Here is a 10142-nt window from a genome sequence, read left to right as displayed (position 1 = left end):
GACTTTTTCCACATCCTGCTGGAAAAACTTGACCGCGGTAAAGTTGTGTACTTGTAGCTGGATGTAGTTTCCTTTGTAGTTCTTCGGAGTAGACAGTGTGATTAAGAAGCAGTGCTCACGGAAGCGTTTTTGGCGGGCTTTGTGCTCTCAGTTTAGGGGGAGACGGAGTTTGAGACTCTACCAGAGACCATGCAGCAAGTCCGGGACACCCTGGCTGACTTGGCCGAGCAGGGCACGACCTACCTGGGCAGGCTGGTGCCGAAGGTAAGAAGCGGAAGTAGTCCGGTCTCCGTGGAGCGGATTCTCGGCATCCAGTTTTGAACTTGTGTGTACACGATCAGGTTTTATCACCACACTAGCCCTGATTAGAAACCATAATAATTCGACATTCAGAGAGGGGACTGTTTGCTCTCGCTGACAGTCACATCAGTGAACTTTGGCCGTTTCTCTGTGTTCTTACCCTCACTGTTGTCTGAAACAAACCTGCCTCTGCAGGCTTTCTCTCAGGTCCTAGCTGTGGTTGCAGGCAGCGTGGCCGGTGCTCTCAATGTCCTGCTGCACTACGTCTCCCAGTTACTGCAGGCCTCTGGGATCCAAGGTGAGCATCGTTTGTTTCTGGGCTGCACTCAAGACCAGTTCAAATATAGCAGAAGTGGGTGCTGCCACCTTGTGGTGCCATCAAAGCCAGAGACTGTGGGCAAAGTTGTTTTTCCAGCCTTGACTCCCCTTTTGGATAAAAATGTTTGGTAGGTGCTTAACCTGCTGAGCATAAACCTTTTAATCAGAGATCCATGGAGCCTTGGACCTGTATCTGTTGGATGGATCAGCTGAATGACTTTATTAGAATCGAACTGAAGCTTGCTGCGCTTCACATAGAGGCGAGAATCTCAATATGAGCGACTCTGTACAAGAGCTGGTTCATGCCAGTAGTTTAACTCGCTGGCACTGTTATTCTGCCTGCCTATTGATCCTGGTTATTGGTTCTCCAATCAGCTGATTTCAGTTGGTGTGCAGGAGGAGGAAAATAATGGCTCAGTCTGCAGCGTGAGCATGGATGTTACTTTTATTATTACTGCACAAGGACAAGAGCGTGATGGTAAAGTAAACTGGACACATGCAGCTGCATTCTGCTGCTAACAGCATCAGCTGCACAGACAGCATGCTAACATGTTTGCTCTGTGCTCAGACCTGAATACTCCGACACAGATCACACGTGTGCGTCCTGCAAACCAGCAGCTGGGTTTATGTTGTTAAATGAGACCGTGAGTTTCAGGAAAGGAGTAATGTGAAATTAGTGTAACACGTAACTTTGTAGAGTAATAACTCCAACAAGGAGAGGAAACACTTTCAGCGTGCACAAACATTTGACCAGACAGCGTGTAGTTCATCTGCATGATGTAATGTCTTTGGTATGCAGTCAGAGATGGTGGAGCCTCTCACAGCAGAGCCAATGAGAACCCGGTGATAGCTCCCATCTGTAGCGTCGCAGTAAGAGTGTCAGTGGAAATGAGCAGCTTTGTATGAAATGTAATTTCTGGTGCTTTTTTCCACAGTTAGCCTTCCTACCAACAAAGTGACCCCAGAGGGCCTGATCTTCGTCATTCAGTGGGTCCTCGCAGCTCTCATCTGCTACTGGCTGATTTCTCTTGCCTTCCGATTGGTTGCCTCCACTCTGATGTGCGCCCTGTGGTTTCTGAAAGTCGGAGTCGCTTTAACCTGTTTTGTGCTCATCCTGAGCGACTACAACGTGGGCACGGAGGCAATGGCCATCCGACTGGCTGTCCTGCTGTGTGTCTGCGTCCTGCTGAACGTCGGGACTCGGGGAAGTTCCAGTGCGGCTAATCAAACTGCTCGCCTCGAGAAGCAGGTGAAGATCCTGGAGAGACGGCTGAGGGAGATGGAGAGGTGGACGAGGACAGAAGAGTGACGGAGAGAATCTTCTGACAGCCAAGTCAAACGACAGTCGCCCGAGGATCTCTGCATTTAGGATCGTTCTTCAAATTCACAGAAAGCACGGCACATTCCCAACAGACTGCTGAGCGGGAGCAGATCGAGCTCGTAGACGAGTTGATTGGATGCAGCTCCCTCCCAGATACGCCCACATATTTGGATGAAGTTTAATGAAAAACACTTTCTCCTCTTCCACCGTTCCTCTCCCTAAACACAGTGCTCTCCCAGAGCCCAATGCCTCACCCCAACTTCTGTTAGATTTGCCCTGCGAGCAGCAGCTGGTGGAGGCGCTCGTTACACCAGCAGCTGCATCGACTGGCTCTGGCTCCTCTACGTGTGGTCCTGTCAGATCACAGAGGCGTTTTCTTCTCACTGAATGTAGTTGCACTTCAGCTGCAGTGAATCAGGAGGAGGTGCAGGACAAGCTGACACATCGATCAGGTGATGGACTCCTAATCTCAGGCCTGTTTTCAGTCATTCCACTAATAAATAACTTTTCAAAAACATGCGCTCCTTTTTCTTTTCACCAAGTAAAAAAACAAGTTTGAGCATGACGTCGCGTCACACAGTCTCTCGCTCAGAGTCGTGCTGGAAGTAGGGCCTTGGTTCTGGTTGGACTGGTGCATGTCTACTTGTACTTTAACTATATTTAAAAATGGGGATGTTGAGCCTGCATCGTCTGAGCTACCTGCAGCGTTAACAAAGAAACAGATGAAGATGATGAATGGTGCTGGACTGATGTAAATGTAAGGTCTGCTCCTGAGTCTCCCAGGCTCAAATCCAGCTGTGGAGGAAAAGGTGCAGGTAGCGTGGACACTTTCAGGATGTCTGATCTGCTGCAGTCCCAGCCTGTCATTTGTGTTCATTTTTTAATCAGCGTAGGCTCCTTTGAATCATTTGCACAGGAACAGATGGGACCTGCACCTGTTGACTGTTTCACAGACAACATTCACGTACTGAGAGTTTTTCCTCCACGTCACAAATGTTCTATTGTTCTTGTGATGGGTAAATAATAAGTAAACAGCTCTAGTTATGGTTGTTTTGTAGCTTCAACACAAACGTGGAAATGTTGTAATCAAAGCACCAAATAACGATAAATGCGCTGCAGGATCGGTGTGGTGAAAGAGTCGTACTGCCATCTGTGACATGGGAATAAACTCATTTGTTACAGACGTGGAACAAATGGCTTAAATGAGCATTTTGGGTCCAAGCAGTCCCTGCTTCAGAGTCGGGGACAGTCATCCTCCATGAGGGTGGGGTTGTCCTGGCAGTGACGAAGCAGGGACCTGGTGGAGCAGGCTGGGCAGCCTGGCCTGTGATGGAGTGCTGGGTGGGGAGCGTGCCCCTTCCTCCACCGCTGAACACGTGCTTCACGGTGCTGTGAGGTGGGTCAGGGCTGGGACAGCTCTGCTGCTGGGACTGGCTCGTTCGTGCATCCGAGGGACAGCAGGTCACAGGAGACTGCTGCCTGCTCTTATCACTCAGCCCCCCCGCCGCAGACGTCATCCTTATTCATGGTGCTTTCTTATCTATACAAATAATAAGACACAGTAGTAACACATCCTAAGACAAAGGCCAACTTCTGCTCTCCTTTCCAAAGAGAAAATCCACAGGCTGCCGTGTGGGAGGAGGGACCAGGAAGAGGTTTATCGTGGTCAACACTGTCGTCCTAATCCGCTCTTAGGGGATAGAGGCTTAGTGGGACCTCAGGTTAGGTTGATCACAACTTGTCTCAGACACAACCATCCACACGAGCAAGGCATTCATTGGTTTGCACGCATGAGTTATTTCACCCTCAGAAGTCTGTTCTCTTCTTAGTTCTGCGGATTCATTGAAGCAAACGTTTCTGTGGGCAGGTGTAGAGGCAGCAGCTCTGTGGACCTCAGAGAGCACACCTGCCACACTCCAGCTACACACTAGCTGTTTCTTTCTTTGTGTTTCTTTAATTCAACCAAGACTTCTGAAGATGAAAGACCGCCTGGCTCAGCTGAAGGAGGTAAGCAGGACTGTGCCGCTGTTTGCCTTCTCGTCGATGGCGCCTGCGTTGTTCGCACGGGGCCTGACTAGTCTGTACTATAGATGTCATGGTGCGAGGCGACTGCCCCACTGTGGAGCTCAACTGAATGTCAGAGATGTTAGCCGCAGACGTGAAACTCAAAGTCATGTTTCCAAAAGATACAGGAACTGCTTTCTTCTCATTCTTTTATATTCTGACTGAATTTATAGTGAAATCAGTAAGTCCTCATCAATCTTTCCTTAATGTGAGGAGCTGCTAATCACACAAACGACAATTAATCATCGTTTATTTTAGACGTGTCAGGCACCGATTCAAAGTGCAGCTGGTGTCATGTGACTCACACACAGGAAGTCGTTTCAGGCTCAGTACAAATGTTCTTGTCTTATCACAGAGACAGAAAACGTCAGTTAATAGTGTGTGTGTGTGTGTGTGTGTGTGTGTGTGTGTGTGTGTGTGTGTGTGTGTGTGTGTGTGTGTGTAACAGAAGAGCGATGCAGGTGGTGATGATATTGAGGTTCCTGTGGAGAGTGAGGCTTTCATGGATGATTTCTTTGCTCAGGTATGCAGTGTGTCTGTCTGCTCCACTTTACATGCATCATAACACAAAATGCATTTCTACTCTTTGATGCCTCCGTGTGTGTGTGTGTGTGTGTGTGTGTGTGCGTGCGTGTGTGCGTCTGTCAGATTGAAGACATCCGCAGCAGTATTGACAAGATTGACGAGAGTGTTACAGAAATCAAAAAACTCTACTCCACCATCCTGTCTGCCCCGACCTCCGACCAGAGTAATGCAGATAACGTGTTCAAATGTGCTGCCTGTGATTCTCAGTGTGTGTGCGTGACGCTCCATTTCCACCTCTTGCAGAAACACAGGATGATGTCGAGGCTCTCACCAATGAGATTAAAAAGTCGGCCAACAATGCAAGAAACAAACTGAAGAGTCGGTATTGGTTTGGTTTCCTTCTCCGGCACACTGTCTGGTTCCCGTTTGTACAAACATACGTGTGATCAGAATGTGTCTCTGTGGCACGCCTAATGTGTTGTTTACATGTGTGAGTAAAAGCAGTGGTGAACATTGTCCGTGTGTGCGTCAGGTATCGAGCGCCAGCTGGAGTCAAACGCCGACGAGAGGGCCTCGGCCGACCTCAGGATACGCAAGTCACAGGTCAGGCAGTCGTACAGTAGCTCTGATTCACCCGACCCGACCACACAGACAGAGCGGAGCACGCTGCTGTTTCTCTTGTGATGCCTTAAACATCCACACGTCACGTTCAGATCCACCGAGTGTAGCAGGCTCCACACACACACACACACACACACACACACACACACACACACACACATCCTTTTACATTCAGTGTCGGTGCAGTCCTCTGTCCTCAGGCTCGACTGTGAAGCTCGCCCACCGTGTGTGTGAGAGCCTGTCATTGGAGTGTCTGTGTTCTTGTCTCCCCCAGCACGCCATTCTGGCCAAAAAGTTTGTAGAGGTGATGACAAAGTACAACGAGGCTCAGGTGGACTTCAGAGACAAGAGCAAGGGACGGATCGCCCGCCAGCTGGAGATCAGTGAGTGCCAGCTGCTGATGATATGGTTACGTTTAAGCTTGATGTGGAGGAAACCACAGCTTCGGGATCCTTTATATTTCCCTTTTTTTTTACAATATGTGAAGAGATTCACAGCATAAATGATCTAAATGCTCCTTAAAACCTCACAGTCGTTCCCCTGGACCCTAGTCACAGTGCTAACGCTGCCGTCTCCTGTCCTCTATCGTAGGTTTTATCAGGTTCAGGCCGTCAGACTAAAGAGAATTCGACTTTCTTTAAGCACTGACAGCTGCTACGCTTTAAACATATTTATGTGCCAACTTATTGTTGTGTACTGTGCTCAGATACATGTTTTAGTTTTTAAATAAAATGACAAATATCTGACAGAAAGAGCCGTGTGTGTGAATGGGTGGATGACTGGATATGTAAAGCGCTTTGGGGTCCTTAGGGACTAGTAAAGCGCTATATAAATACAGGCCATTTACCATTTACCATAAAAATAGCCAACGTGGTGTTTTTATGGTTTTACTGTGTCACATCAGCCCTAAAGGTTAACAACCACCTTTTACATCAATCAAAGTATTAATACAACAGGCACCTCGTAGTATTGTCAGTGTAATCACATGCTGTTGTGTGTACAGTCATGTTTCTACTGGCTGGTGCATGAACAAGTTCTTGTCTCTGTGATCTGTTCAGCTGGAAAAACAACGACTGATGAAGAGTTGGATGAGATGCTGGAGGGAGGAAACTCTGCAGTCTTCACAGCAGGGGTAAGCCTGCATGCATGCACATGCACGTGCATGCATGTGCATGCATGCGCACACAAACACCTGCAGCAAACCAGCGTCTTTGGCCAGAGGCACGAACTCTTAGTGGGTTGTGGAGCGCAGAGGCTGTTATAAACCAGGAACTATTGTCCTGCTGGTTTGTGTTTGATGGTGTCACTGTGATCTCCGCTCCACTGTCATTTAATGACATCTCCATATGAATTCTCTCTGTGTGTTACATGAAAACTTGTCAGGGAAATGTCCCCTCACCCCCTGAGCCTGGTTCTGCTGGAGGTTTCTTCCTGTTAAAAGGGAGTTTTTCCTTCCCACTGTCGCCAAAGTGCTGCTCATAGGGGTCACATGACTGTGGCAGTTTTCTGTCTGTAGGGATCTACTTTAAAGCACCTTGAGGTGACCGTTGTTGTGATTTGGAGCTGTAGACTGTTCTAGCACACGGGTCAGCACAACTTTCATTTCACAACTATTTTTAATTATAAGGAGAAATAATTAAGTCAGCTAATCAACAGAAAACAAATTGTTATGTATTTGATAGGCAGTGCAGTCATTCCTCATCAACATGTCTCCATTAAATTCTCGGCTTTTCAAATGCAGTGATTCTCTGCTTGTCTCGGTGTGTGTTTGTTATGTAGGCACGTTTCTTACTATTTAGTGTCGTTACAGCAAACTGGGAGATGTTAGCTGGACTTACAGGCAGATGTGATTTGTTTTAACCTGTAGTTTGGCACTAGCAGACCCTCTGTTTGTGAACATCCACTTGTTTGTGGTGTATTCTTTTAAGTTGTGTGTCTCTGGTCACCTCACACTCCCTCCCCCACAGATCATGGACTCTAAGATCAACCAGCAGGCCCTGAATGAGATCGAGGCTCGTCACAAAGACATCATGAGGCTGGAGAGCAGCATTAAAGAACTCCACGACATGTTTGTTGATATTGCCATGCTGGTTGAGAACCAGGTTTGTGAGATCCTGCAGCCCAAAGTATTCTCAAGCATTCACAGTTCTCGATTAACAAACTATTCTCACCCTCTGAGCTGCACTTCTTCCATTTTAGCCGTGTTATAAAACATGAAGGCTTGCTTCTCCTTCTTCCACTTTCTGCTGACTTGCATGGTTTGTGAAACTGAATAGTAGCCCTGTTTAGTTCTACTGTACATAGAGTCGTGCACAGCACAAGTTATTCTTTTAAAGCTTTTCAACAGTAACTCGCCCTGTTTCCCCAAAAAGCCCATCTTGCACAGAGCTTGTTTAACTGTGACTAAGTCCTTTCATGACTGAAGCTTCAGTGTGCAGCCGATAAGAAAAGTCATGTGTTTCTGACACAGTGGGGTACGCTCCCACTTCCTGTGTAAACAGCAGACAGGCACAAATCTTACTTTCATTAACTTTGTGTTGTCTCTCGTGTTGTGTGCCCTGCTAGGGTGGGATGATTGACAGAATCGAAAGCAACATGGACCAGTCGGTGGGCTTTGTCGAGAGAGCCGTGGCCGACACCAAGAAGGCTGCCAAATACCAGCAGGAGGCCCGCAGGGTGAGTGCAGAGAGGAGAGAGGGACTGTGGCAATGCGTTAGTGCTCTGGGTCAGTGTTTCCTGTAACGATGGCATCGGCCTATCCTCGAGCAGACAAACCACTAGTGAAGGTTAGATGCTGAAGTTGCACACGCTGACTGTACCCGTGAGTAAGAAACACCTGCTGCTGTTCCTGCTGCAGTGCGTCTCTGAGTAGCTTACCATCTGAGCCATGTTCCTGCTACAGCATGTCACAGCGTGCTACAGCGTGTTACAGCGTGTTACAGCGTGCTACAGCGTGTTACAGCGTGGTGCAGCCACGTTCAGATCCTTCTGGGGAAAAATGTCTTTTTGTGAAGCAAACGGGTTAAACCTCACTGGCTTGTGTGCTCCGGTCACTTTGAGACTGTTGTGTTTTGGGCACTTTAGGGGCCTGTTCAGACCCTGGGGGCCTGGGCTGTAGATGTAGGGTGTGCTTTAGTCTTGCTCGGCCTGACCGGGAGTCATCTTGTTTAACACCACCTTCTGTCTCTGACCCCTCCCCCCCCGAACCAACTTGTCTCTCCAGAAACAAATGATGATCTTCTGCTGCTGCGTGATTTTGGCTGTCGTCCTGGGTTCATTTGTCTACAGCTTCATCAAATAGAGACCCTAATGAAGAAAGTCTCCCACCATCTGAGGCCACGGGAGGCCGCAGGACACTCAGTTTGCTCTAATTTCATTACATATCAGGAACAAAGCGCCACATTTATGATCAGTTCAATCAGAAAAACATGACGATAGCTTTCTTCTTCATGGCCTCGCTCCAGTCTGTGTCCCTAACCTGTCCAATAACAAACTGAATATGACTGTGTGCACAAAACAGAAAAGAAAAGCTGGAGACCTTTCAGTGCAGCGACCGACACGTCAATAATCCCACCAAGAATGTCCACATCATAGGGCTACATGCATGTTTAATGTGTTAGCATCAGCTCATCATTACTTAGCTGTGCTCAGTGCAAATGTGTGTGATACGTCTTACCCTAACCCTGCTGCAGTTGATCTGCTGTGGAGCGATTTTTCAGAACCAAACTTGGAATTTGAAAATGTGCAGCATGAAAGGTCACCAACAATCAGGGCCAAGCCTGTGAATTACTGAGTGTGACTGCTAGCATGCTCCATTTCATTTTCATTCACTGATTTGTCCACTTATCATATCCATATTCAGGAAAGTGCACCTGATTTGTAAACAACTTTTGAATAATGCAGCCATGAAAAGCTTTTATTAGGAAGATTAGCTGTTGTGTTGCTGTGTAAGGAATAAACAGCAGAGGGTGTCCATTAATATTAGAGTGATTACAGCAGGTGCTGGTACCTGACACACCTGTGCTGTAGACTGCATCCTGCCCCGTGTCCACAGCAGGCCCGTCGAGAGGCCTTTAGGATTCACAGTAAAAATCCACGTAGTGAGCTTTTAACCTTGAAGTGATTAAAAATGGCTCATCTTAGATAGTGTGACTCAGGAATTGATGTTCATTTTAAATGTGTAAGATTAGAAATACAAATCATTTGATGATTCAGGTATTTGGTTTAGATCGTTGTTATTTGTGTTTATTATGACTGAACTCTCATGTTTGTATAATGTGCTTGTGTGTCTGTTTTTATGCTTGTTATTCTGGCACTTGCTCTGACCCACACTGTGGTGTTGGATGCAGTACAGCCCACTCGTGAACTGAGAGCCTGCTCTCCTATATCAATATTTTTGAAAATGTGTATTCCAATAAAATTCCAATTGGAAGTTTTCTGAGGCGTCTGAACAAACTGATGGCAGACTATTTAGTTGCGCAGTGTGTTCAGAAAAATAACCTGGAAGATTTGTCCTGCCGGGAGAGGTCATCGATTATCGACAGGCAGCTGTTGTGTGACAATGAACTATCACAGATTTTATTCATATTCAAATTTGATCCTAGGACCGCTAAATATCAAATTCCGGGGATTGAGGTGTGCATTCACAGGGACACGCTGTAAGGTCTGGTCTGCCGATGCTTCCAGCGCTTCATCGTTAGCTTCTTTGTACACGCTGTGTGTTTGTGTCTGCTGCTGACTGAAGGCCGTGGCTCTGAGCACGGCGAACTATTTGTAAAAGTGCATCGTTTGTAGTTTTCTTCACTTTTTGAATAAAAGTCAATCTGTCAGTTACTACACTTCCACTTCCATTTTATTTCACCATAGCGTTTGCCGACGTTTTCCTCTCGCTCGCCGTACTCAAGCTGTACGCGTTTGACAAACAGTCCCTGCCACCAATCACGAGCGCTACGCAACATTCTCCAGCCAATCAACAGTAAGCTGTTCAAAGTGC

The 10142-nt window shown here is 47.2% G+C and overlaps 2 protein-coding genes across 5 annotated transcripts; both read left to right on the top strand.

The window, feature by feature from the left end:
• On the top strand, window positions 1-2116 carry tmem109 (transmembrane protein 109). The gene is made up of 3 exons (XM_085408915.1): window positions 1-264; window positions 496-598; window positions 1554-2116. Exons 1-3 carry the CDS (start codon window positions 190-192, stop codon window positions 1925-1927), a joined length of 552 nt encoding a protein of 183 aa, XP_085265041.1. The 5' UTR covers window positions 1-189; the 3' UTR covers window positions 1928-2116.
• A 4-nt stretch (window positions 2117-2120) lies between these two features.
• Window positions 2121-9982, top strand: stx3a (syntaxin 3a). Of its 4 annotated transcripts, none has more exons than XM_085408910.1 (11): window positions 2121-2391; window positions 3807-3946; window positions 4452-4526; window positions 4652-4751; window positions 4832-4906; window positions 5061-5131; window positions 5424-5532; window positions 6208-6281; window positions 7117-7251; window positions 7715-7825; window positions 8373-9982. In XM_085408910.1, exons 1-11 carry the CDS (start codon window positions 2121-2123, stop codon window positions 8448-8450), a joined length of 1239 nt encoding a protein of 412 aa, XP_085265036.1. In that variant the 3' UTR covers window positions 8451-9982. The 4 variants fall into 4 exon arrangements, with proteins under 4 accessions (XP_085265036.1, XP_085265038.1, XP_085265037.1 ...); XM_085408912.1 differs by having other exon boundaries at window positions 2252-3660; XM_085408911.1 differs by having other exon boundaries at window positions 2252-3660; window positions 3769-3946.
• The last annotated feature ends 160 nt before the right edge of the window (window positions 9983-10142 follow it).

Source organism: Rhamphochromis longiceps, linkage group LG6, assembly GCF_057381845.1.
Source record: "Rhamphochromis longiceps isolate RC_006_pf linkage group LG6, R_longiceps_female_GT1.1, whole genome shotgun sequence".
Taxonomy (NCBI): domain Eukaryota; kingdom Metazoa; phylum Chordata; class Actinopteri; order Cichliformes; family Cichlidae; genus Rhamphochromis; species Rhamphochromis longiceps.
Note: the sequence above shows the minus strand (reverse complement) of the source record. Positions and strands in the feature narration are given on the sequence as shown.

Bases quoted from the DNA above. Each gene is read 5' to 3' on its own strand.
- tmem109 (XM_085408915.1), top strand. From the start codon at position 190: ATGCAGCAAGTCCGGGACACCCTGGCTGACTTGGCCGAGCAGGGCACG. The intron at 265-495 runs GTAAGAAGCGGA...CTGCCTCTGCAG, and splicing joins TGGGCAGGCTGGTGCCGAAG to GCTTTCTCTCAGGTCCTAGC. The intron at 599-1,553 runs GTGAGCATCGTT...TTTTTTCCACAG, and splicing joins GCAGGCCTCTGGGATCCAAG to TTAGCCTTCCTACCAACAAA.
- stx3a (XM_085408910.1), top strand. From the start codon at position 2,121: ATGAAAAACACTTTCTCCTCTTCCACCGTTCCTCTCCCTAAACACAGT. The intron at 4,907-5,060 runs GTCGGTATTGGT...TGTGTGCGTCAG, and splicing joins TGCAAGAAACAAACTGAAGA to GTATCGAGCGCCAGCTGGAG. The intron at 7,826-8,372 runs GTGAGTGCAGAG...TTGTCTCTCCAG, and splicing joins ACCAGCAGGAGGCCCGCAGG to AAACAAATGATGATCTTCTG.